General features: G+C 51.5%; 1 protein-coding gene across 16 annotated transcripts in view; it reads left to right on the top strand.

The window, feature by feature from the left end:
• The first annotated feature begins 624 nt into the window (after window positions 1-624).
• The window catches only part of LOC148820797 (SWI/SNF-related matrix-associated actin-dependent regulator of chromatin subfamily A member 4), a 37,109-nt gene continuing 11,072 nt past the window's right edge, over window positions 625-26,661 (top strand). For 4 of the 16 annotated variants that reach the window (XM_088933232.1, XM_088933230.1, XM_088933224.1 and 1 more), the window contains exons 1-23: window positions 625-1,564; window positions 5,225-5,488; window positions 7,634-7,766; window positions 9,821-10,204; window positions 11,178-11,276; window positions 11,760-12,018; window positions 13,007-13,133; window positions 13,640-13,813; window positions 14,924-15,097; window positions 16,088-16,255; window positions 16,614-16,664; window positions 17,217-17,347; window positions 18,857-18,938; window positions 19,982-20,106; window positions 20,779-20,926; window positions 22,381-22,544; window positions 22,849-22,915; window positions 23,001-23,111; window positions 23,503-23,745; window positions 24,024-24,137; window positions 24,470-24,577; window positions 25,538-25,624; window positions 26,323-26,369. In XM_088933232.1, the coding sequence (XP_088789358.1) occupies window positions 5,267-5,488; window positions 7,634-7,766; window positions 9,821-10,204; window positions 11,178-11,276; window positions 11,760-12,018; window positions 13,007-13,133; window positions 13,640-13,813; window positions 14,924-15,097; window positions 16,088-16,255; window positions 16,614-16,664; window positions 17,217-17,347; window positions 18,857-18,938; window positions 19,982-20,106; window positions 20,779-20,926; window positions 22,381-22,544; window positions 22,849-22,915; window positions 23,001-23,111; window positions 23,503-23,745; window positions 24,024-24,137; window positions 24,470-24,577; window positions 25,538-25,624; window positions 26,323-26,369 (3,218 nt within the window). In that variant the 5' untranslated portion in view covers window positions 625-1,564; window positions 5,225-5,266. Of the gene's footprint in view, window positions 1,565-5,224; window positions 5,489-7,633; window positions 7,767-9,820; window positions 10,205-11,174; window positions 11,277-11,759; window positions 12,019-13,006; window positions 13,134-13,639; window positions 13,814-14,923; window positions 15,098-16,087; window positions 16,256-16,613; window positions 16,665-17,216; window positions 17,348-18,856; window positions 18,939-19,981; window positions 20,107-20,778; window positions 20,927-22,380; window positions 22,545-22,848; window positions 22,916-23,000; window positions 23,112-23,502; window positions 23,746-24,023; window positions 24,138-24,469; window positions 24,578-25,537; window positions 25,625-26,322; window positions 26,370-26,661 lie in introns of all 16 variants that reach the window. The other 12 variants (XM_088933235.1, XM_088933233.1, XM_088933228.1 and 9 more) reach the window with 4 other exon arrangements.

Here is a 26,661-nt window from a genome sequence, read left to right as displayed (position 1 = left end):
AGCAGTGGGTGTTGCCCATTTCTACTGGTTGGAGATTTCTAGTGTTCAGTCTGGTTCGAGTTACCTGCAGCAAAATGACCTAATTCTGTTCTGGGGGGGATTTATCGGCTAGTTTTCTTTCCAGATTGGCTCAGTACAACCTGAATTGTCTTTTTATTTTCTTAATCATAACAGTTCATCTGCTTCCAGCTCTCTAGAGCTAGGTTCGATGTACTTGGTGGACCCAGTCATTTGAACTGGAGGGAAAAAAGTGTATGCTTTATAAACTATGTGGGATTTACTTGACTCTCTGGAGCGAGAGGTGTTCCAGTTTCTGTATTGCCTCTCCTCGACTGCTTCTAATGGGCCGGGTTGGGAGAATGGGGGTGAGGGTCAGTAATTGGGCAGCACTGGTCCCCTGGCAGAGGTGCAGTGCTGGAGGAAGACACGCGAGTGGCACTGTGGCACCAGCCTCTGAGAGAGTCTATGCTCCTTGCTAGAATTCCCTTAAGGCTTGTGCAGGATGGTGGTCGAGCCAGGCTGCCAGGGCCAGAAGACACCGGCTGCTCTGCCCGTCCTCCCTCCCCGAATCAGCGCCGGCGTGCTGAGTGCGTCAAGGAAACGGCTTCACGGATTCGGGCCTGCGCGCTGTCGTGGAGACAGTTAGCGTCGGCCGAGGGCCTGGCGTCGGGCTCCGCGGTTCCGCCGGGGCGGATGTGCCGCCGCTGCCGCAGGAAGGTCCTTGAGGAGAGCGAGGTCTTCGACTACATTCCTGGGCTTCCTGGAGCCTGAGCGCTGGGGCTCTATCTCCATCCCGCGACCGAACGGGAGTCTCATCTTCCGTTTCTCGAGAGCCTGGTGTCTTCTGGTTTTTTTTTTCCAAACTGATTAGTCATTTAAAAAAAAAAGATATCCTCTGACCTAAACGGGATTTTGCTTGACCCTTTATTCTCACTTTTTAACAGATGATAAAATTTAGGGAGAGGGAATAATAGTTTCCAGGGATCACTTTCAACATGTTGCCAAGGTACCTTTCGCAACACGCACGAATACAGTTCCTCTTAATAGGAGACTCTGTGGAAATGCACGATTACTGCGTAAAAACGCTTAGCGACCAAACTATTTACGCTCTCGGTGCGATTTCTAAATCTACTTTGGTGCTAGAGTACGGGTGAAAGGAGGTAATTTGGTAAACGACAGTGTACTGCTCTTCAGGTGCAAGACGTCAGCGAGCCGCGTACGCGTACTCGGCGCTGTTTGAGAGCAACCCCATCCCCCACCTCGTCCAACACGTCCGGCTTAGCCGCACCGGCCGGCCTCTTGCCGCGGCGCATTCCGCCTGCAGTGGTGCCGGCACTGCGCCTGCGCTCGGACAAGCCGGCCGGGTTTTAGAAAAAACAAAACAGAGAGAGAGAGAGATGGAGAAGGGGGGGCGCTAACGCTCAGACTCTATGGTTGGTGTGGCTGGAGAAACACAGTCAGGCGACAGAGAGAGGGAGGGGGGTGCAGCCAGCAGGGAGCTCTTTGTTTCCGCAGAAAGCGAGGGGGAAGACGCGCCGGTGAGACCTGCATTTGCCCTGAGCTGGTAAGCGCCCCTCGATTATTGCTCCGTTGAGTCTCTACGTGGCCTTTTCACGAAAACGGGTCCTATTTTTTGCTTTTTTTCCCTTCGTTCATTTGTTTGCCGGTCTGGAGCTTTTCCTTCTTTCCCTTTCCTCCTCCTCCTTCCCCTGCGCTCGGCTCGTCAGCTGAAAGATGTTTCTCCTTGGTCCGTGTGCTTGTGAGCCACCGCTCAGCTCAAATGAATGAAATTATTTTATGGGGGAAATACAGACCGGGAAGGGTACGGGAGGCCGGGCGGATCAATACACTTAAAAAAAAAACGTTTTGCCTTTTTTTGCTGCTGGGATTTCTGAAAACATCAACTTAAAATATATATCCAGCGTAGGCTAATCGAGAGAAACCAGCATGGCCGGCTGGTAGCTCTTTGTCTCCCGATTTTCACCGTTTGTATCCAGCTGAACGAAATTCCAGTTTTTATTCGAAAAATGAAGAATTTAAATACCTCCTTCTCACACATGGCCAAGTTCAGAGAAACAATTTTTTTCCTCCATAATAAAAGCGTCTGATAATGATGTATAGGCGTTACTGTGTTTCTTTTTACAATGAGAACAAGCTTTTGTGAGGTAGGTTAATATTGACGTTTTCTAATGCTGAAATAATTTAAATATATTTATTCTATTACTGTACTCCTCGCACCTAAACACGAATAAACGCCTTTTCTAAGCCGCCAGACTCTACTATGGCTGTTCAGACGGTTTTTTTTTTCCTTTCCTTGTTGATGTTGGTAATGTTGAGACTGCCTGTTTTGTTATTGGACAGACATTTTGTGTTTATTACAAATTATCATAACGTGTTTAGGATAGAAGATACAGAAGAAATATTTAAATATATATATATCTCCCCAATCGGTTATAAGTATCAGGTACGTTTTATCTTTAGGAAATGTCATTTTTATACTTTGAAAATGATTGATTGTATCTGTCCCATCAGTTCAACTCGAGTTTTCAAATTGGAAGGATTCTTTAGGATTTAAGGCCTGTGCATCTGAGGGGTTAGAGGGCTCAAAATTAACATTTTACTTAACAAATCAACAACACAGACATTATTTAAAAGTTGTAATAGCCCCGTCACACTCTGCCTTTCTTGTAAAAGGTTGTAGTCCGGGATGGTATTTTAATTTTCCCCAATTTTAGCTCTCGGTAAACTTCCCTGTCGCCAATCCTGTCCTGTCCGCAGTCGTTGTATTTGTCATTCTTAAAGGTTTACAGCTACCAGGGTGTGTAAAAGTCAAGTGTTTAATTGAGAATTTTCTATCATTTGGAGAGCTTCTGTAAGCTTTTGAGTCCACATGAAACTCTCTAGCAGCGTTAGGTTGTGTAGGTAAATTTGGGGTGCTTTTATCAATGAATATTTGGGGGGTCTTTTGTAGGGGGGCTGTAGCCATGGGTTCAGGGAACTCTAATCTGGGTTGTCAAAGGAAAATACTTATGTTCTATTTTCCCTGCTCATGCCACAAGAGCGGTTTTAAACCAAACTCTTATTTTCTCAGAGAAAGTGCCGGCCCGTTGCGCAAGGTCTTTGGTTCTCTTCCGTGTTTCTGTATTATGCACAACCCCAGTCCTCCCCTTGTGTTGTTGTGACCTCCATGTGTAAGTGTCTTATTTGCAGAAATGATAGTTTTCTCCCAGGGCTTGTTGTAAGTGTGTGATGGACTGGCGTCCCATCCAGGGTGAATCCTTCCTTGCGACTGTTGCTTGCAAGGATAGACTCTGGGTCTCGCTGCAACGTTGGGCTGGATGGATAGTTTTCCCCATGCCGATCTGAAGAGGACCACCTCATCAGGATGCGTTTGTGCTAAAATGCTGGATCGTCACAGTGTCTTTCACTTTCAAATGATCGTGCCCATCAAGATCAACAAGATGCACTGATTTACCGAGTCAAGAGTTGCTTCAGTTGGGTCATTCAGATTCTATATCTTTTTGTGAATCGGATTAAGATATCCAGTTCTGTCTTGTAAACAGAAGGGCCCTTTGAACATGTAGCTCTGCTCTCTGCACAAAAGGTGCAGCATATTCGCATCTTCACCAGTTTGCAGTTTGACCTGTCGGTCTGATGGAGAGCCCAGACATCTGTTTGTGACTGATGAGTCTGTATCAAAGTTCTAGTATTCAATGCAAGAGTTCTTCTGGAAAAAGGGACCTGACCGTGTCGAGAGGCAGTGACACCCACATATGGAAAACTTTCTGAAAGCTTGTTGTTTGATATTTACTTACAACCACTAAGTCCATATGTGGGTATATAGGGGCAGTACTTTGTATCGACGCAGAGCAATATGTGGATGCACAGTGGTAGGGCTTTATCTGCAAGCCCTTCTGGAGTGGGTAGATGATAGCACAGTCTAGACAGACAGCTGTGGCAGGTCCTGTACCTGTTGATGAAGTTGCAGATGTAGAATTTAGGCTCTCCTGTGAAAAGCTTTTTCAGTGTTGATTGTTTATGAGAAGGGGTCAGGGCAGTATATTGGCTATGTGGATCATGCCAGTTCTCTGGAGCCCTGTTCTGTAGTGGAGCACCTTGCACTGAGGATCTTGCTAGGTGTCGGTGTCTGTTTTTCTCGATGAACCAAAATCTCAAGAGCGACAGGCCATGATTGTTCGGGACTGCTGAGTCTTCGAGTCTTCAGTGCTTGCTTGGCTCCTCCTGATTCATTTAACAGCAGGGGGAAATTCGTTTCGGTTTTGTGTTGGAGTGCTATTGTCACTTATGCTTTTCTCTCTTAAAACGCTAAGTGGGGTTTGTAATGATCCAGTTTCAGCACTGCCCTGATCCAGCTGGGGTTGTAACCATGTAAATGTGAGCAGTTTCTCCTCAGCTCGGTGTGGGAATGTCTGTTCTTCCTGCCCTGATCACTTCAGCGCTGTTTAGACGGGGTCAAGAGAGAGCGAGCAGAAGAGCTGCTTCTTAAAAGCGCTGAATGCTGAAGTTGTTCTGGAACCGTACGCTTGAAGGCAGGCATTTTGAGCAGACTCTAGCAAACTAAGAGTCTAGACAAGCAGATCAGTGAATGCGCTGCAGTCCGTGTGGAAGCAGATCAGATCACTTTATTGGCCATATACAATTTCCTGCATTAGGAATTTCTTTTCGCATACCCCAGCTTGCTCTCCATGAGGCACAGACAGGGAGAGAAGCTGGGGGTCAGAGCACAGGGAGCAGCTGGGGATAAGGGCCTTGCTCTGCTAGCCGCGGGATTTGAACCGGCAACCTTCCAGCCACAGGCGCAGATCCTTAGCCACAGAGCCACCGCTCTGCAGTGAATGCGCTGCTGTGCGTGAGACAGGACTTGCACACGGAGCTGGTTACAGATATGACGTCTCCTCCCACTGCAATCTAGACATCGCAAGACAGGAGACCGCTCTTCCATTGTGGGGGTGCTGTGCATGCTCGGAGCCCGCGAGGTGACCAGGATCGAATCCCAGCAGGGGCAAGGAAAGCTGTTCTCATTCTCACTCCCAGCCATGTCGCAAAACCTGCTGGAGGGGTTCCTGATCCCCAGCTCCTCCACGAGCAAGACTGGCCTCCTTTCATTTGAGACCTTTCTTATTGTGTGTTTTTGCATTGGTCCTGCCTGCTTGTGGCTGGGCGCTGACTCTCTCTCTCTCATGCATGCTCTTTCTTCTTGCAGGACGGTGCTCACTGGTTTCCCCACTAGCTGCATCAGGCGAAGATGTCGACCCCGGACCCCCCTATGGGTGGGACTCCCAGGCCGGGACCCTCCCCTGGCCCTGGACCCTCCCCTGGTGCCATGCTGGGCCCCAGTCCGGGGCCATCTCCGGGCTCTGCTCACAGCATGATGGGACCCAGCCCAGGACCCCCGTCTTCTGGGCACCCCTTGCCTCCACAGGGACCTTCGGGGTACCCTCAGGATAACATGCACCAAATGCACAAGGTAAATGGAGCCGCTGAGGGGAGCACTGAGGGTCAGGCAGTGTGTCTGCAGCAGGGCTGTCCAGTGCCGGTCCTGGAGGGTCAGTGTGTCTGCAGCAGGGCTGTCCAGTGCCGGTCCTGGAGGGTCAGGCAGTGTGTCTGCAGCAGGGCTGTCCAGTGCCGGTCCTGGAGGGTCAGGCAGTGTGTCTGCAGCAGGGCTGTCCAGTGCCGGTCCTGGAGGGTCAGTGTGTCTGCAGCAGGGCTGTCCAGTGCCGGTCCTGCGGGGTCAAGGAGTGTGTCTGCAGCAGGGCTGTCCAGTGCCGGTCCTGGAGGGTCAGGCAGTGTGTCTGCAGCAGGGCTGTCCAGTGCCGGTCCTGGAGGGTCAGGCAGTGTGTCTGCAGCAGGGCTGTCCAGTGCCGGTCCTGGAGGGTCAGTGTGTCTGCAGCAGGGCTGTCCAGTGCCGTTCCTGGAGGTCAGGCAGTGTGTCTGCAGCAGGGCTGTCCAGTGCCAGTCCTGGAGGGTCAGGCAGTGTGTCTTCAGCAGGGCTGTCCAGTGCCAGTCCTGCGGGGTCAGGCAGTGTGTCTGCAGCAGGGCTGTCCAGTGCCGGTCCTGGAGGGTCAGGCAGTGTGTCTGCAGCAGGGCTGTCCAGTGCCGGTCCTGGAGGGTCAGTGTGTCTGCAGCAGGGCTGTCCAGTGCCGGTCCTGGAGGGTCAGGCAGTGTGTCTGCAGCAGGGCTGTCCAGTGCCGGTCCTGGAGGGTCAGGCAGTGTGTCTGCAGAAGGGCTGTCCAGTGCCGGTCTTGGAGGGTCAGTGTGTCTGCAGCAGGGCTTTCCAGTGCCGGTCCTGGAGGGTCAGGCAGTGTGTCTGCAGCAGGGCTGTCCAGTGCCAGTCCTGGAGGGTCAGGCAGTGTGTCTGCAGCAGGGCTGTCCAGTGCCGGTCCTGGAGGGTCAGTGTGTCTGCAGCAGGGCTATCTTGTCCTTAACTCTTAAAATCAGCTCATTTGTGGCTCAGTGACAGTGATTTCTTAGTTCCTTCCAGTTCTACAGGTGGTGGTGCTGCTTTAAAGAGATGCCGAAAATCTGCTGGATAAGAGTTGGAACCTCCTGATTCAGACAAGTCACTCTGCAGAGCTTTAAAATTCCAAAGAGGCAGATGCTTAAACCTGTTTGCTTTACAAAGTCTGATGAGCAGCGCAATGTGTTAAATAGCTGAAAAGCATGGTCTATCCTTAGGCAGCGTTATGTGTTTTTTTTGTTATATTCCTGTTTTTTTCATGGCAATGATGTGAAAAGGCCTTGAACTAGAAGGGGATTGTTGATCTCCATGTACGTTATGACAGAAAAGATTAAACCCCTTAGACAATAGTAAACCTTTCTCTGTGAATCAGGAGAGTTTTTTTAGAGGTATTCGATTTTCAGAGGAGCATCTCACAGCATGTCTGCTTTTTTTGCCCTGTTATTTCAGATTTGGCCTTTACTGTGCCTGTGATTGTACAGCGATCCATTGTCTGTGCTTTTGGTCGAGGTTTGTCAGCTTCCAGCAGAGGAGTCCTATTTAATGGCCTCTTGGGCATTTTGATTAACTTCTGGACCGGTTGTCCTGGAAATCAGCTTTCAGAGACTTGCATTTCGCATAAATTTGATTTTTTTTTGCCGATTTGTGGCTGTTTGCCTGTCTGGGTATTTAACTGGAGTAATTCTGATGCAGTATGTTGCTCAAGGGTACAGCAGCACCGTCTCACCTGGGATTTGAACCCACAACCTCCCAATTACACGAGTGGTGGGAAAAATTAAGGCGTGATGTGGTGTTATTACCATGCATTTCTGCACTGTTTTTGCAACATCCCCCAGCTGGAAGAACCTGGAATAAAGGGAAGTGTCTGCCCTGGGAAACCACCTTGTTTTCCATCCAGTGGAAGAGTGTTAGCTGTTCTGGAGCGAGCGACAGATAGGAAAGGAGTGCTGTTCTAGGCTGGGTTTAGTTTGCTGATTCTTGAAACTGCCCCTTCATTCTTGGCCCTGCCATTAGCTGGGGAAGTTTAGACATCATGTGCTCTCAGTGCTGCAGCCCTGACCAAGAATAAGCACCTTTCTGATGATCGGTACATGGCCACACTGTAACTCCTTTAAGTGAGATCTCTCCCTCATCTGCGCCCTTGGTATCCTGCAGCCCATGGACCCCATGCACGAGAAAGGTATGCCCGATGACCCCCGTTACGGGCAGATGAAGGGGATGGGCATGAGACCTGGGGGACACAGCGGCATGGGCCCACCCCCGAGCCCCATGGACCAGCATTCACAAGGTATGTGCTTCATTATCGGTTTCTGAGTGGGGGTTCCCAGTGTACACCTGCAAACGTGCCTCTTAGCAAAGACAAACCCCCTTCTTCCTATCCTATCCCGGTTTGGGCCGGGGTGATGGGCTTTCTCCTAGCAGTGCCAACAGAACCAGCTCCTCCCATCAGCACCAGCACTGCTGCCGAGCTTACATGCCCCATGGGAAGCTGGCTGTGCCACAGGGGGCAGGTCATTCATGCCACACAGCTGAGGAGCTAAAAGCCACTTCTAAAGTGGGGAAACTGCAAGCCACAGAATAGTGATGTGCACATTAGGATTCTCAAGTAATAAGCGTCCCTGGGTTCAGTTTCAGACCTGGGGCGTTACTACGCTCTCCCCAGGTTCGTGTGGGTCTCCACCCACTGTCCAAAGCCACTATTTTGAGTGAGTGTGTGTGCCCCGTGATGGACTGGCGTCCCATCCAGGGTATATCCTGCCTTGTGCCTGTTGTGCTCTGGGATAGCCCCCAGCTCCCCTGTGACCCTGAATTGGAACAAGTGGTTAAAAAGGATGGATGAGAAGTGTCCCTGTTAGACAACAAATTTTACTATTGGAAAGGCCTTGGCATTCTGCTGTTGTATGTTAAGATGTTCACTTGGATAGTAAAAACCTGTTACAGGGGCGTTGAATTTAACCTACAGCTTGTGGCTTCTTGTCCTCTGCTGGCTCTGCTGTGTTTGCTGAAAACAGCAGGCTGGCTGCGCTTCCTGTTTTGAGAAACACAAGGCCGAGCAGGTGCACGACGAGCACCAGCCCCGGGGGCAGGGAGGGAGGGGGAAAGGGGCTGTTCCTCGGCGAGCTCTGTGTGTCTGTCGCGCCGTGCAGAGCTGTTTCAGAAGAGCGCGTCGCTCATCGTGCTGTCTGTGGGCAGACCATACCCCTGCTCGCGTGCAGCCTAGATCTCTTCCATATCGGCCCCGTGTAGCCCCTCCCCACCTCCACGTGTGCCCTAAGGAAAGGGTAAAAAATAGCATCCTAGCATCATCTGCAGAATTCATAAAAATGGGTGCTGTTTTTGCTAGCTGTGGTATTGTTTTCATACATTACGATATACCTGATCTGGGTGTAGTATTATAGTCTGCAGGGGCCCAGATCCAGTGCAAGTCTGTTGCTGATAAATTTGGGAGAGTGGAATTGCTAGGGGGCGATTGGAGAAATTTTTATTTCCATCTATGCCTAATGAAATTACTACTTCAAAGCAAAAATCCCCCTTTTTTATTCCTTGCCAATGATCGCAAGCAACCTTTTTATTGTTTTCACTTGGGAGCATTATTAAACAAGGCTGTGTCCTGCTTGGGTGTATCCGGGTGGCTCGGTGACTTTTTTTTGTATGGCTTAATTAATCGGGGCGCATGTCCTGCAGCTCTAGCAGCAGCTGCTCACTGCTGTCGCCCCTGCTCTTAGTGGTCCGCTCGCTGTGGAGACTGGGTTTGTCTGCAGTGTGGGCCCTCAGGATGTTACAGAAATGCAGGGCTCCCCTCTCTGAACGCCGAGCCGTCGCAGTGACCTAGCTGGGGATTTCCTAGTGTTTACGGTGCTGAGTTCATATTTTTTCTTCACAATCTCATCCTATCCTGTTCTTTAACCACTGGTGCCTGAGGGGTGTCTCGCTGATCTGGTGTGGACCTGCTATTGGCTCTTATTCCATTTCTGTTTGCTGTTCTGTACTTTGCTGGCAGAAACTCAAGAAGGACTGAGGATAGACCCAAAACAGTTTTGGTGCTTTTAAATTTAGACAATAGACTAAATACTGTCATCATCATCGTAATCATCACCATAGGCCCGCTGTTGAGCCAGAAAACGTTGAACATATGATTACTTTGCCCATCTGCTTTAACTCAAAGTCTTCTCTCATGTTGTCCGTTCTCTGTCTGATGTCTCCTCACCCAAAGTCCTATTGTCCCCGTGAGGACCTGCCCGCCGATCTCTCGAGAGTAACTGCCTCGTTCAGGACGGCTTCTCAGATGTGCTCGGCCAAGCTGGGGCGCCGCTCTTACCCTCGATGATGCCCTCTTCACAGGTTACCCCTCCCCGCTGGGTGGATCGGAGCATGCGCCCAGCCCCGTCCCCGCCAACGGCCCTCCCTCGGGGCCCCTCATGCCCCAAGGCCCTGGTGGGGTGCCCATAGACGGAGGGGATCCCCAGGCGCTGGGCCAGCAGAACCGGGGCGGGCCGACGCCCTTTAACCAGAACCAGCTGCACCAGCTGCGCGCTCAAATCATGGCCTATAAGATGCTGGCCCGCGGGCAGCCCCTCCCGGACCACCTGCAGATGGCCGTGCAAGGGAAGAGGCCCATGCCCGGGATGCAGCAGCAGATGCCAAGCCTACCTCCGCCTTCCGGACCAGGGGCAGGGCCCAGCTCAGGACCCGGCCCGGCTCCCTCCAACTACAACAGACCTCACGGTAAAAAAGAAGAGCTCTGCCAGTTCACCTTTCCCCACAATGCATGTGCAGCGAGCTGTCGTAACCGCTTTCAGCAGGATGCTTGACTTGAAAGTTAGTGTGTGCGTGCATCTGATTGGTCTGCATTCGATCAGCTGAAAAGTCTTGATTACAGTGCTTTTGGAGGGGCGGGTCATACATACTTCATTTACTGTGCTTTCTGTATTTTATGCGGTATTTGCATGGCGGTCTCTGGATGGCCTGCTGGGTGAATGCCGCATGTTGACATCTGCAGTCTCTCAGCCCAGCACGGCCCTGGCTTTATACATTGTAGTGAAGCAAGCCTGCAGTGCAGCGTGGCCCACTTCACTGTGGCGCTGATGAACACCCTCGTCTGCAGGAGTCTGGCACTGAGGCTCGGGGGAGGGGGGGGAAGGGGGGGCTGTGTCAGTGTGCATTAGCTGCATGGGCAGAATTGAATTCCACGCCGAACAGGAGAAAGTAGAAGCAGTGTTTCGCCTGTTAAGCTTTCTTATTCTTGAGGATCTGGGGAAGAGGTTTGATATCTTTTTTTCTTTTTTTGCCCCACTGACCATTCTGTGGGTGTCCTTTTAATGGGATTTCAGGACTCCTTCTCCTGAAAAACACCCAAAGCCAAGATGATCTTTAAATCTGGATCACGCCCTCCCTGCCTTCTCCCAATGATAGACTCCTCTCCATTCACTTACAGATTTCAGATCTCCTTTTATTTGGACACTCTTTCTCTCCTGCTCTGTCCTCTGTTCTCCTGTACTTTATATCCCTGCTCCCTTCCTCTCCTCTCTCGCTCCCTCCTACCTGAAATAGGCTCAATGTTTTTCTTCTACTGTGCAGCGTGGAATTAACCTCTGCTGGGTCCTGACTGGCTTTTTTGTGGGCTCGGGTTATTGAATCATTGAGAAGGTACGACACAGGACAATCTTTGAACACAAATCCACTCGTGTGCTTCCAGCAGGTATGGGGGGTCCGAACATGCTTCCTCCAGGGCCCACGGGTGTCCCTCCAGGTATGCAGGGACAGCCCCCCAACGGACCCCCAAAAACCTGGCCTGAAGGTGAGGAGGCGCAGATCTTCCAGGGAGGGTTAAAAGTGTAAACGTGTTAAGTTTCTGACGGGAGTCACATGTCCTTGTGGGGGGGAGTTTTACAATTTAACTTCAAATAAACTATAATACATCTCGAATGCCTGAGAGAATGAGCAGTGAAAACAGACTGCAAAGAAAACTAGTAGAGGTTAAAATCCTTGTTTTTTTTCTAATTTTCTAGTAGAGGAATTAACTTCTATTTCCTAATTGATCTGGAGTCTTATGCAGAAGCAGTCTGGACTGTTTTAAAATATTCCTCTGTTGGAAGCGTAGAATTTTTGGATAAAACTGATAATTTCTAAGGTTTCTGTAATAATTTGCCAATATTTGCATTCAGGGTTTCAGATTTCTTTTAAAGCCTTAATTGCCTTTGAGTGTCTTGATAAAGAAGCTGGGGGCCGGGTTCGAGCACAGAGCTGTCCCCCAGTTCCCCTGTCCTTCCTGCCGCCGCAGGGCCTATGGTGAACGCGGCCGCCCCCTCCAGCGCGCCCCAGAAGCTCATCCCCCCGCAGCCCACAGGACGCCCCTCGCCCGCGCCCCCGTCCGTGCCCCCCGCGGCCTCGCCCGTCATGCCCCCCCAGACCCAGTCCCCGGGCCAGCCCGCCCAGCCCGCGCCCATGGTGCAGCTGCACCAGAAGCAGAACCGCATCACGCCCATCCAGAAGCCGCGCGGCCTGGACCCCGTGGAGATCCTGCAGGAGCGCGAGTACAGGTGTGTCTCCGTACCACCGGCCCGGTATCGCAGAGCAGAGCAGCTGCCCGGAGGTCCCCTAAAGGCAATGCTATGTTCTCATTTCAAGGTTAAAAAGAATCAGCATTGATAAGTGCTTTTCCTACCGCAGTAAAAGTCAGATGTACACAATAACTTGTAAAACCTCCAGTTTACATCACAGAATAGATGAACTTTCCAGGTATGTGTAGCAGCATAATGCCATCGTTGTCTGTGATTCAGAACGAGGCAAGAAGACTTCTGGTGACGTGCTGCAGTCCTATTGCACTGTAAACAAGCAGGCTTGTGACTACGTCTCTTTTAATCCCATAGAAATATTGCTTTCGATTTCAAGATGGCTTTGCCGACATTTATTTGTCTAAGTAGGATAGGGTGCAAAGGAACAAGTAAAGATTTATTCCGTGCTGAAAAGAAAAGAGACACATTGTGCTCAGCTCACATTGGTACATGTCTGCGGTGAAACGTCTGCTGCACAGCCCGTACTTATTCGCTCGTATGTCTCATTACATTGGTCATTCTGGAGACTAGTGAGCAGGAAGGGCCGCGTCACACGGCAATTCGTCGGAACTCGGGTGCGAGTTTGCGACAACCTGGTGACTTGCAGTGCCTTCTCAAAGTTCACGATTTTGTGCTTAATTCGAAATTACGTGTACATTTTTTCTATAACATCGATGAATTTATTATGTTACTTTAATACGAGTCTGAGAAATTGGAACTGCAGTTCCCCTTTAAATCAGAGGAGTTAGAGTAGTTCAATTAAACCTTAACTGAACCAATATAACTCCTGAACTGGTCTGAATCTCCACTGGATATAAGGAGTCCTGCAAACCTGTCTGAACCTGAGAACGGAACTTGGGGAGCCCTGCAGTACCATGTGCTGCCGTTTTGTAGTTTCATTAGTTTTTGCTTTTAGTTGTCTGGTATAAGGAGGAGCCGTCTGGCTGTCGCTGATCCTCTTTCCTCCTTTCAGATTGCAGGCTCGCATCGCCCATCGCATACAGGAGCTTGAGAACCTCCCAGGCTCGCTAGCTGGGGACCTCCGGACCAAAGCCAATATTGAGCTCAAAGCACTGAGACTGCTCAACTTCCAGAGACAGGTGCGATAGAGACTGGGCAGTGCCCACAGATTCTGACAGGCTAGCGGCAGACCCTGGTTGTGATCTGCAGCAGTAAAGAATTAAATACTTGGCCTAAAATAATCAATTGGTTCGTTTACACTAAGCAGACATCAGAAGTAAACGGGTATTAGTGGATCTGAAAAATAAGAATGATTTAAAAGTCTCCCTAGAGTTTTAAGGCTGAGTATAAGATATATATATATAGTTATGGGGACTTGGAAGGTTACGACTGAAAATAATTCACCTATTCTTTTTACATACTTCCTTTAACCTTTGCGAGACCCAGTAAACCCTCTATCTGTTGTCTAGAAGCAGCAGAGAATGAGACATTTTATTAACACACAAGAGGTTATCCAACAAGTCATTCCCCCTCCACCGCCCTCGTTTTGCTCACGCATCAGACACTGAAGCTTTTGAAAACAGGAGAGCGAAGACTACGGCCTTGACATGACCTTTCTCCCCCTGCCCTTCCCATGGTCCTCTAGTTACGCCAAGAGGTGGTGGTGTGCATGCGCCGGGACACGGCCCTGGAGACGGCGCTCAATGCCAAGGCCTACAAGAGGAGCAAGCGGCAGTCCCTGCGCGAGGCCCGCATCACCGAGAAGCTGGAGAAGCAGCAGAAGATCGAGCAGGAGCGCAAGCGCAGGCAGAAGCACCAGGTAACTGCCGCCACTGGGCCCTGCGGAGGCCTTGCCCAGTCCTGCTGCTTCCACCGTCCACCTGTTTTCTAACCTCTTGGTCCAGTTCAGAGTCGCAGGGGAGCAACATGCAAACTCCACACAGACAGCACCTCAGGAATTGAGCCCAGGGCCCCTACACTGCTGTGAGGCAGAAATTCCAACCACTCTGCCACCAGGCAGCCCTACCTGGAAACCACAAACAGGCAATCAATTGGTCCATCCAGTGTCTTGGACTGGCTTTACAGCAACGACAGCGGCTCAGTCTGGGTGTTGCAGCTCCTGAGATCCTGGGATTTGCTTCATTGCTAGGGAGCCTCTTTAATGGTTCATGCCACACTGTGTTTTAGCCCAGCTAACGCCACATCACCTATGCAGTCCTTTTGTATTGGGGAAATAACAGTAGGGTTTGGACATCTGCACGTTTGATATTTTGCTTATTCGCGATTCGAGCTGGCCGACGGGGTCTCGTATGGAAGAAGAGCCGAGCGGGGTGACACTGAGCTGCAGGTTGCTCTCCGCAGCTTTCAAAGTAGTGGAGCAAAAGATTAGGATCGGTAGGCAAATCGAGCTTGTGGGTGAGCCTCTCCCCGCCTCCTGCCCAAGTACCTGGCATCCACATCTCAACGTGGTCTTGTTTCTGCGTTGGAGCAAACCCTCCAGGTTCTGTGTCAGCAGGGTGGGGGGTGACGGGCTGGAGACGGGGGTGTTAATCACAGAGGCAGAGAGAGAAAGTGCAGGACACAGAGGAGTGCTTCTTGTTGGTTATTCCAGCTGATTGCTCAAATTTAAATTCTTTAAATGCATTAGTATTTTAATCGCCATATAAGGGAAGGTCATTTGCCTTTTAACTGTACATACCCTATACTGTAGTACATCATGAGATGCTATAGGAGTGGGCTTGGTTATGGGAGTCTTTGCATATTTGTGATGGTTCTCTCGTGAAGGTCGAGACCCTACAGGACTCCAAATGTCCTCAATCACCCCTTGTTTCCTCCTCCCCCCTCCCTCTGAGTTGCACCTGTTTGAAAGGTTCTGTAATATTAAGCGTGTGTTCTCTGTCTGCCCCCCCCCACCCCACCCTGTTTACAGGAGTACCTCAACAGCATCCTCCAGCATGCCAAGGACTTTAAGGAGTACCACCGCTCCGTCACCGCCAAGATCCAGAAGCTCACCAAGGCCGTGGCCACGTACCACGCCAACACGGAGCGCGAGCAGAAGAAGGAGAACGAGCGCATCGAGAAGGAGCGCATGCGCCGGCTGATGGTGAGCGGGGGGGGGGGGGGGGTCACGATTGCTCGGGCACAGATTGTAGAGCACTTCCAAAGAGTGAGCAGCTGAAAAGATAAGATCACTTCATTGGCCATATACAATTTCTTGTGTTAGGAATTTCTTTTCGCATACCCCAGCTTGCTCTCCATGAGACACACAGACAGGGGGAGAAGCTTGGGGTCAGAGCGCAGGGTCAGCCATTTATACGGCACCCCTGGAGCAGTTTGGGTTAAGGGCCTTGCTCGGGGGCCCAACAGAGTAGGATTCCTCTGCTGGCCGCGGGATTTGAACCGACAGCTTTCCAGCCACGGGCGCAGATCCTTAGCCACAGAGCCACTGCTCCGCCAGTGGAACACTGCCAAAAGTAGTGTTGGTTCATTGCTGTCAGCTGTTTCTAATTACCAGCAATTAGTCCATGGGATGGAATTGGCTGCTGGAGCTGTATTGTGCGCTGGCGTGTGGTGTTAGAAAGGGGAATCCGATCCATCCTAGAATATGGAGAGGTGCAGTGGGTGTCGGGAGGATTTCCAGTTCAGGGTAGGGGGCAGGTGACTCAAGTCCTGAAATACAAGCTATTGTCTTTCCCTTCATGCAAGACCTCAAGAAATGCAGACCCGATTAGGCAACCTAATGCCAAGGCAGTAATCTGATGAGTTAATTACAGTTGTCATAATAAGTGAACTTTGACCCTTGCCTCTTCGTGGGATCTTCAGTGAGGAGTCAGGGTTTTAGATTGAAAGATTATTTCAGCTCGGGGGCCTGCAGAGAGGGGGGGGGAAGGGGTCGCTGCTGATGTCTGTACCCGCCATCATGAAATTGGTTGGCGCACAGTGGTTCCAGGTACAGTTTAGTCTTTTATCCAATAGGAAGCAGCTCTTCAAATAGGTTCCCTAAATGACGGCCGTTGTATCACGCATCGAAGTGCTGTCCCAGTGCTGTCCCAGTGCTGTCCGCTGTATAAATCCAGACCTTGTCCCCCTCCAGGCTGAGGATGAGGAGGGCTACAGGAAGCTTATCGACCAGAAGAAGGACAAGCGCCTGGCCTACCTGCTGCAGCAGACGGACGAGTACGTGGCCAACCTGACGGAGCTGGTGCGCGCGCACAAGGCCGCCCAGGCCCTCAAGGAGAAGAAGAAGAAGAAGAAGAAGAAGGTGCGTGGTCCCCCCGGGGCCAGCCAGTGCGCCCGCTGGCAACACCGTTTCCTTTTCAGGCCTGTCTGTCCCACTGTGGATCCCCTGTCACGTCAGCTGTGTGTGGGTCTGGCAGGGGGGGACAGTGGCGTCAAATATTATTTGCTGACTCTTGCACTTCTCTGGTTATTTGTGAAACCCTTTTTCCTTTTGTGTATCGAGGTTAAAGGCTATCGCAGGAAAGAAAAATTGTAATTTTTTCAACATGTCAGTGATACAAATGTACTTCTGTGTTTTTCGGCATCTTTTTGCTCGGGAATGGAACCGCTGGCTGACGAGCCGAAGGTCTAACGGTTTTCCCCTTTTTCCTCCCGTCCAGAAGCTGGAGAATCCTGAAGGTCAAACCCCGGCTCTCGGTCCCGACGGGGAGGTGAGTGTGTGGGGTGCAGATGGAGCTCGTGTCGGGGGGGTGGGGGGCGATGTTCACCTTTGAACTCGGTGAACGCCAAGCTTCCATCCCTCCATCGCCGGAAAGCCGCTTTCTTCCCGGAGAGGGTCACGGCAAACCCTGAGACTATCCTGGGAGCACAGGAGGACTACAGCCCCGGACAGCTCGACATTCCAGTGCTGCTACCCCTCGGCTGTTCGGTCCTGGGTTTGATTCTGACCTGGGCTGCCTTCTGTATGCATGCTCTTCCTGTCTCTGTGTTGGTTTGCTCCCAATGCCCAAAGCCCGGCTGGTTAGGTTAATTGGCATTTCCAAGCTGTGTCTCTGGTGGGCTGCGGTATCAAGGCAGAAGGTCCCACTCTGCGCCCTGTGCTTCCAGAAAAGGCTTGAGATGGCCATGACCTTCACCGGGAATAAGTGGCTTTTGGAGAACAGATAGATGCACAGACCGTACGTGTAGATCCTGGGTTCTTTTACAATTCCGAATCGCCTGCTGGTGGCTGACCGCTCCGGCCCCTTGTCCCCCTTCCCCAGCCCCTGGATGAGACCAGCCAGATGAGTGACCTGCCCGTGAAGGTGATTCACGTGGACAGCGGCAAGATTCTGACCGGGGTGGAAGCCCCCAAGGCAGGCCAGCTGGAGGCCTGGCTGGAGATGAACCCGGGGTGAGTCGCCCCCTTCCTTCGTTTTCATTCCTTCTCCGTCTCCCAGCAGGCAGGTTCGCTGGCCGGAATATTGGGAACTGCAGCCCTTGACAAGTGGCAGGGGCAGTTACTCCACAAGGTTCTGGAGTCTTCCTCCGTCTCGCCCTGTTTCCAGCGGGCCTTGAGAGGGTTTAGTGGTGTGTGGGATTGCAACGGCGGTTTTAGAGCTCGGGAGGGTGGTGGGGAGATCCAGCTTGTGCTCCTCAGCCGGGCTGTGCCTGCGATCACACAAATCAGTTCATACTTCAGCACCTCATGACGGCAGACTGGTTGCTTTATCAGTACAGAGGTTTATGACAGGCTGAAGGGACTGAAGCTTTTTAATCTTGAACAGAGGACCACTGGGGCACTTAGCGCATGTATTCAGAATCCTCAAAGGCCTTGACACTGTCACCCCAGCAGACTTCTTCAGAATCAACAGTGAATCACAACCCGTAGGACACAAATGGAAACCACATGGAAGGGCTTTTAAATCCAAGGACAGGAGGTACCTCTTTACCAAAAAGGTGGTGGGTGTCTGGAAGAAGCTATTCAGCCTTGTGGTTGTTCCTTCAAGAAACAGCAGGATGAGATCTTTAGCTTAACTAGGCTAGATGGACCAGAAGGCCTCTTCTCGTTTGCCTCCTTTCTATGTTCTTATTTTGTAGGGGATTGCTTTAGTAATAAGGATTTTTAACCAGCAGAACTTCAGACTCGCAGCTAAATTGCCATAATGCAGTCAAAACAGAGCTGGCTGTCACAGGACCCAGGTGATTAAAGAACATGAAGCTTGTTCCAAAGTATCGGCATTGCTCTCCATCCATAATTTTACAGGCCATAAAACAGTGTGGAGATTGTGAAGGGATTCTAAGGCAGGAGGTAGAAAGTAAACAAACGCCAACGCCTTAGATCGAAGTCTGCCCCGAGCCCGGGGCAAAACACGAGTCAAAAATCCAGAGCAGGCGAGGGTCAAAGCCAGAGTTAGCAACACGGGCAGAGCAACCTCTGAGACCAAAGCGAACTCCAAGACTGAGCGGTGAGTGACAAGGGAAGCCGGTTTAAATGGCAGCCTTAACGATCATTGGTTGCAGGTGTGGGTGATAATTACTGAAGCGGCACAGTGGGGAAGAGTCACAGGAAACCATCTGATCTCAGAGCGCAGAGCTCTAGTGCCAAGAACTGCATGATCAGGGTTCGACAGCCACTGCCACACCGCGAGCAGAAAATCGTCGTTTTAAACTGCTCGATATTGCACTTCACAAACAGCACGAGTGTAAACACTGTCTGTGTGTGTGATGAGGCATTCGTTTCCTGTAGGGAAGCGAGCGGAGAGCAAATTCGGTCCCTCCCTCCTGCCCGGGGGAGGAATGCAGCGTTTGGGATGAAGAGGTTTTCTGTTGACCTGGGAGGACCTGTGGTGTTCCTGTCCTCCAATTTTAAGGTGTGGTTGCTTGACCGCTGACAGGCTGTTTCTCTGGCGCTCATTCACAGCTATGAAGTGGCTCCCAGGTCGGACAGCGAAGACAGTGACTCGGAGGAGGAGGAGGTATGCGAGTCATTCATCAGGAACTCAGTAAGACGCCTCGCCACTCATCTTCTTTTTCTGTACACCTCCTTCCTGGTAGACGCTTCTTTCGAGGGCAGCTTCTGAAGGCCCATTGAAAGGTTCCAGTGGGCACCCTGAGAATGCACGAGCTGAAAAGCTGGGTCGGTTTGCAGATTTCAACAAAGCTGTTTGTGTGTGGGTGGGAGGGGTATCTGTTACTGTGAGAGACGCGTGCTTCTGGGTCTCACAAAGTGTGTAATAAGTTTAATTGGACATTTTAATGGGATTGGAAATGGTCTGTCGGATAGCTGTCAGCTCTAGCTGTACTTGCAGTCCAAATCCCGATGCAAAATAAATTGCACTTTGCTGCTGTCGCTTGTAGGTGTTGGTTTTAAAATGACAAATGGAGAAAAGGACCAAAAATTCAGAGCTAGACTCTGGGAATGAGGAAAATGGGAGCTAATTAAAAGGACAGTAATGAAAGGTAGCTGTCAGCACACTAGAGAGATGAAACCTGGCTACACCATTTCCCATAAGCGCCTTTCTGCCAGTAAAATTATTGGCGGACAACCACTCCTTCTATCTGGGCATCGATTTAGACTCCCCAGATTCAACTGCAATAGAACTAAATTATCTTTTATTCCCACAACTGTTCACCAGTTTAACTAGGACAGTTGCTTGTATATTTTACTTCATCATTTTTTTTTCATTTTCATCATGCATGTTTGTTTTTTGTTAATGAGTTCATGTTGTGTTACATGTTGTCTTTTACCTGCCTGCAAAGCTAATTTCCCATCTGGGACAAAGTAAATAAGAGCTGATGGCTCATCACCATGCTCTTCAGTCATAATGGATTACCCCTTCAGTGCCAGGTGTTGATCTGGAAGGTTTGAGTTGTGCAGGTATATAGGAGAACAGAAGGTTTTCTTCTGTGTAATTAAAGGTTTGGATTTCTGAATGCAAGCTCCGGGGCTGAGATTCCTATGCAGTGTTTGTAATTGCACCTGATTGGTGTTTCTCAAGCAAGCTCTCCATGGTTTGTCTCACGTGTGTGCTGTCGCCCCCTACAGGAGGATGAGGAGGAGCAGCAGCAGCAGCAGCCACAGCCCACGCAGGCCCCGGTGGAGGAGAAGAAGAAGATCCCAGACCCAGACAGCGAGGATGTTTCTGAAGTGGACGCCCGGCACATCATCGAGTACGGACCTCAGTGGCTTCCTGATAGGGGAGCGATGAGCCAACAGCGGGGGGCAGTGGGGGGAGCTCTGGACTCCAGACCAGAGGGTTTGGGTTCAGTTTCTTGGTTGGGATGATGCTGTCCTCCATTTAAGTCACAACATGATTGGTCTATATTTTAGTACACAGTAAAAAAGAAAGATTAAGATTAAGTTTGCCATATTGTTTACATCCTGGAAAAAAACACTACTAAAAGTGACTTCAAGTTTCAGAATGTCAGGCCCTCCTCTGAGCACAGGAGGGTGTCCTAGGAGTTTAAATGTAAACATACTTTGTTGGTAACAAGCTTACTAATTAGGTTTTTCCAGTAATTAAGGAACCAAGACTGTATGGGTCAGTGATTCTGGTTTTCATTCATAATGAGCTCTTGGTGATTCAAATTGGTCTTAATTACAACAGTTCTCAAGTATTCAGCCCCCATGGCTCTGGAGGTGCACTGAGTTGGTCTTAAACCATTTTAACGTCTCGCTTGGCCGCGCTGCTGGCGTCCAGTAGCACCAGAGGTTGGGGCGGGGACAGGTACAATCCTGGAAATGGGGCAGGCCAACAATATGGCCGACGACGGTAACCGGCTCCCACCCGATTTTCGGGACAGCGGGTAAAAATAATCCTGTTGCGCCCTGGCTCTCTTCAGGCACGCCAAGCAGGACGTGGACGACGAGTACGGTGGCCAGAACTTCGCCAGAGGGCTGCAGTCGTATTACTCGGTGGCCCACGCCGTCACCGAGAAGGTGGAGAAGCAGTCCTCGCTGCTGGTCAACGGCCAGCTCAAGCAGTACCAGGTGAACGAGACTGCTGTGCCAGTCGGCTTGGTGCTCTTTTCCCACGGGTCCTCTTCTGGCGTGCGATTGGATTCTTAGTGACGCAGACTAGCAGCTCCTTACACACATGGCTGTCACTTACTCAACCTCCGAGCCTTTCGTTTCTCCTCATCTCCTTATCTCCCGGTCTCCTCGACCTCTCAGGCTGAAGGCATCCAGGCCTGCCGGTGTTCTGAAGGCACAGCTGCATGTGTGCTGTTTCTCCTACGCGGAGAACAAAGCAGTTTGTCGAAGGCTGTTAAGCAAGTAGTATTTCTGCTCTCCAACGCACCCCCTGAGTAAGGTGTACATCTGCTGGACTGCTGCCCTTGCCCAGAGTTGTGCTCACCTGGTGTATAGACCAACCATAATAAGTGGGAGGAAAGCTGTGTATAAAACCCACAGGGTGGCACAGCAGATTTTTGTCATCTGGACACACCCTCCTAGTTGATGACGAACAAGTTGTTTAGAGGTCGCTGGATTGAGCACAGTGTCTCCGAGAGCTGTGCAGGGAGGCGGGTGGGTGTCTTGGGGTCCCTGTTGAAAGAGTCTTGACTGAATTTTCCCATGGCAGAGCTGCATTCTTCTGTCACCATCTGTCCCGTCAGCTTTCAAGAGCAGCTGCTCTGACAGCAAGAACCCAGTGGGTTTGGCAGGATCTTAAACACGGTTGGCAGCTTTCAATTAACGGCAGCTGTGAAAAACCTGAGTGGGGCAAAACAGGTTTGAGGGTAAGGTTTGAAAATATCACAGTGCACAGCATGAAGGGAGCCTGGCTTGGCCGCAAGAAACGGTTGTAATAAACATTCATGAAACTTAAGTTAAATGGAGGACCTAAACGATCAAATGAGCTGAAGGATTTAAGGCAGGCATGCCCAGCTCCTGTCCTGGAGGACTGCCTGTCTCGGCATCATTTTGTTCCAGCCAGTTGATCTAATTGCTGGCCTAATTGGAGCAGCTTAACAGCTCTTGAGGTGCTGCTGGTTTTAAAAGACCTGCTGGACTGTGAACCCCTCAGGACTAAAACCCCCACCCTCGGCTTTTCACATAAATGCCAGAGTCTCTTTGGCAACTTTCACATCTTCCCCAGGCTTGCCGTTTTCCTCTTGCATTTGTTTTTGGGGTCTCAACTGTTATTTTGCAAAACCTGCAATGCGTCCTGAAGGGGAATGGGGGTGTGTGAAAGGGGGGTGGGGAGGAAAGTTTACTTTCACTTTGTTCTGGAGTGTCTGTGGACTTCGGTTCCCAAAGAACTCTTCTTGCAGAGTAACAGCTTTTTCCGAAACCAGAAGGGGGGTGATCACCACGCACCTCTTGTCACTCTTGGCCTTTTAAGTGAAGAGGCGCGGGCCTCTTGATAGTGGGAGTGTGGGATTGGAGCGGCCACATCTTGGCGGTCTTGTGGCCTAAACTGGCACCTCTTGTTTGCCTTTCAGATCAAGGGGCTGGAGTGGCTGGTGTCTCTGTACAACAATAACCTGAATGGCATCCTGGCTGATGAGATGGGCCTGGGGAAGACCATCCAGACCATCGCTTTAATCACATACCTCATGGAGTACAAGCGCATCAACGGGCCCTTCCTCATCATAGTACCTCTCTCGTGAGTACAGCACTCAGCACCCAGGAGCCCGAGTCCGAACCGACGGTTCGGTCTTGTTCAGTGCAGAAATTCAGCATAAAAAAGCCCCTGGGAATTTTGAGGTAGTGTGTTTGACACTTTATCTTGAAAATGCACATATGTATCGGTGCCGATTGCGTCTTTTGGTTCGGTGAAAATGTCTTGAGGTCCTGTAAGGTTTTGATTCCCGGTTCATGGTGACTGGATGCCAGCACGTGGTCAGTGACTTCCAAGCCCTGCCTGTGCTTATTGATAACCAGCTCTGAGTCGCTTGCTTGCCTTGCAGGACCCTCTCCAACTGGGTATACGAGTTTGACAAGTGGGCTCCCTCGGTCGTGAAAGTCTCGTACAAGGTGAGGAGCTCTTCTTTCGAGAGATGAGTTTGTTTTCTGATGTCCGGCTGCAGTGAAGCGGGTGCAAACAGTGTTTTTTTCTCAGGGTTCCCCAGCAGCAAGACGCGCTTTCGTCCCTCAGCTCCGCAGCGGCAAATTCAACGTCCTGCTGACCACTTACGAGTACATCATCAAAGACAAGCAGGTTCTTGCCAAGGTGGGTCGTCCAGTTGGCTTTTCCCTATTCGGACTGCACGCGAAGAGGATCTGTGTGCGATTCTGGCTCTTTACGTAGCGTTTCATTATTTAATCGACCTCTAGGAATATTTTCCAAGGGTGTTGCAATTGTTCAAAATGGACAAAAACTCTGCAAGTTTGCAATAAATGCTGAAAAAGTGAATAATATTAATTTAAAAATTAATAACCAAAATGGATGTTTTTCTGATAGAAGCATGATTTTGACTTCTCCCGAATGATTTAGAATAAAGTAGATCCGGTCTGGTCGGTTGACCTGTTAAAAACTTTCTTTTGCAAAGTGGGTTTTAGCTGTTTAAAGCTGTTTGCCTCAGGCGTTTCTTAGCTTTTCGCTGCCACTGCCCCCCGCACAGATCCGCTGGAAGTACATGATCGTGGATGAGGGTCACCGCATGAAGAACCACCACTGCAAGCTGACCCAGGTCCTCAACACTCACTACCTGGCTCCCCGGCGCCTCCTGCTGACCGGCACGCCCCTGCAGAACAAGCTGCCCGAGCTCTGGGCGCTGCTCAACTTCCTGCTGCCCACCATCTTCAAGAGCTGCAGCACCTTCGAGCAGTGGTTCAACGCTCCCTTCGCCATGACTGGAGAGAAGGTAGCGCTCCTGCCCACCTCGCTGCTCCCTTCCCTTTCACAGAGCTAAAGGATGTATCCCATGAGTCTGTGCTAGTGAGACCTGTGATTGTGTGAGCATGATCTTGTGCCGTGATCCCACCCCGTTGATTACATGCTTTCACCATGTGCCGAGGGCACGCTTGCGGAATGTATCGGAAGCCCTGATTGGCAGTCAGAATTAATTGGGTCGGGTGGGGGTGGGGGGATTCTTGAAAGATCTTTCCCTCACTCACGGTGTCCGGCTCCCGGCTCTCCCAGGTCGACCTCAACGAAGAGGAGACCATCCTGATCATCCGACGTCTTCACAAGGTTCTCCGGCCCTTCCTGCTCCGCCGGCTCAAGAAAGAGGTGGAAGCTCAGCTGCCGGAGAAGGTGAATTATTTGCCAGTGTCAGTTCTGTGTCACCTGTTGCATGATCTGTTGGGAAAGGGCTCGGACTGGGAGTGGTTTTTCCGTCGCTGTCTCCTCTTTGCAACATCTCTGTGGCAAGAGCCAGAGCCTGCACTGTGACCACCTGCTTCCACTCCTATCAGCTCAGCATTAAACAGGCTCTGATTTTTTTCCAGGATTTTTACAACCTAAAGCTTGCAGATAGACGGGATTCTTTCAGAGGCTTCTATTTTTAAACCGTACCAGCTTGTCTGATCTCGCCTGCTCTCGTGCCTTTTTGATTTGTTTTCTTCCCTTGCGCCTGTGTGTTGCAGGTCGAATACGTGATCAAGTGCGACATGTCGGCCTTGCAGCGGGTGCTGTACAGACACATGCAGGCGAAGGGGGTGCTGCTCACGGACGGCTCGGAGAAGGATAAGAAGGTAGGAGGGGCAGCACTTGGTGCCCAATATAACTGGTGACAAGAGGAGAGACCGTAAGAGATTCGCATGGTCAGAGCTTCTGTAGGATTAGACTGCGTCACGCTGAAAGTGTTGCTTCCTGCTGAGTCCTAATTGGTAAATAATTGAATGCTTAATTGACATGTGAATGGGGTTACTCTGCACACTTTCAGAGCACGTTGACAGCCTCTGGGCTCTGGTGTTTCGTGAGTAACTTAATGTCTCCAGGTTCTGGGCCGGTGAGAAGCTGGGGGAGCTTTCTCCTTAGTCGAGCGGCCCTGCCCTCCGCGAGACATGGCTGCGGTTCGGCAAGTGCTGCCGCCCCCCTGCCACCGACGTGTGTGCATGCTGGCGGCCCCTGCGCCTCCCGCTCTGGCGCGCCCCCTGATGGCCCCTGCGCCTCCCGCTCTGGCGCAGCCCCTGCGCCTCCCGCTCTGGCGCGCCCCCTGATGGCCCCTGCTCCTCCCGCTCTGGCGCGCCCCCTGATGGCCCCTGCGCCTCCCGCTCTGGCGCGCCCACTGATGGTCCCTGCGCCTCCCGCTCTGGCGCGCCCCCTGATGGCCCCTGCGCCTCCCGCTCTGGCGCGCCTCCCGCTCTGGCGCGCCCACTGGCGCGGCCCCTGCGCCTCCCGCTCTGGCGTGCCCACTGATGGTCCCTGCGCCTCCCGCTCTGGCGCGCCCACTGGCGCGGCCCCTGCGCCTCCCGCTCTGGCGCGCCCACTGGCGCGGCCCCTGCGCCTCCCGCTCTGGCGCGCCCACTGGCGCGGCCCCTGCGCCTCCCGCTCTGGCGCGCCCACTGGCGCGGCCCCTGCGCCTCCCGCTCTGGCGCGCCCACTGGCGCGGCCCCTGCGCCTCCCGCTCTGGTGCGCCCACTGATGGCCCCTGCGCCTCCCGCTCTGGCGCGCCCACTGATGGCCTCTGCGTCTCTCGCTCTCTTGCGCAGGGCAAAGGCGGCACGAAGACACTGATGAACACCATCATGCAGCTGCGGAAGATCTGTAACCACCCCTACATGTTCCAGCACATCGAGGTAACGGGCTGCGTGGCCCGGGTCTGCCGGGGCTGGGTTCTGGTTTGGCCCGAGAGGTAAAGAGGTCGGGACGAGGGAGAGGGGGTTGGAGTCGGCAACGGGGGTTAGTGAGTACATCCGTGCCTTGAAACTTTTACTCTCCCCCCACCCCACCCCACATCGCAGCCTCTTGTCAGAATTGTAAACCACACTCCCCAGGAAGAAACGCATTCCACAGATGTTCCTTATCCTGATGGGATTGATCTGGGATGTTCCCTCACCCAGTTTTGCTTTCAATTAGGTGGCCGACGGTTGAATCATGTTAAATCGCAGGATTTCTGATTCAGGCTTCCAGGCGGAACAGCGATAGGAGGACAAGCTGAGCAGGGAATTGCTGTTAGGATTCGGTTGTGGTTTTGCTTTTTTCATCTGTTCAAAAAGCTGTTTTGATGTTTACCAAACATGGGTAAGGTTCAGAAGAATAGTATTTCCTGTTGAATCCAATGACTCCAAGCCCATAACTAGAGCCTGGTGTGAATGTGACGTTCCTAATGGCCTCTCAGAGAGAGAGGACGTGCGCCCCAGGGTGCTTTCCAGATGGGAGCATCTGGAACCGGCGAGGCCCGTCGGGCTCAGCTCTGGGTCCCACACGCTCGCAGGTCCACCCCTTTTTTTTTGTTGTTGTGAGACGTTTTAAGGTCTGAAATTCTGTTTTGCAGGAATCCTTTTCAGAGCACTTGGGCTTTACGGGAGGCATCGTACAGGGGTGAGTGTCGTCCTGTTCGGTCGGCTGCGGGCTGAGGGACCCCGCCGGCCCTCTTGCTGTGGAAATGCCTTTTTTTTTTTTAAGCTTCTCCTTCCCTGTGCTCCTGTCCTGAAAAGTTTTTCGTATTGTTTGTTTCCAACAAACTGTGAAGGAGCCCCCCCATGCGCTAGGCGCTCTCTCGGGGCTCTCGAACTGCAGCCTTCCTGAGGCTCGGGGAAGTTTGGCATTTGATGGTCTGCTTTAAGATGGATTTAGGGGCCTGAACAGAAGTACAGTAAACCCTCAGTGTAAT

Source organism: Atractosteus spatula, chromosome 14, assembly GCF_055471065.1.
Source record: "Atractosteus spatula isolate fAtrSpa1 chromosome 14, fAtrSpa1.hap1, whole genome shotgun sequence".
NCBI lineage: Eukaryota > Metazoa > Chordata > Actinopteri > Semionotiformes > Lepisosteidae > Atractosteus > Atractosteus spatula.
This window is presented reverse-complemented; position numbering and strand designations above follow the sequence as displayed.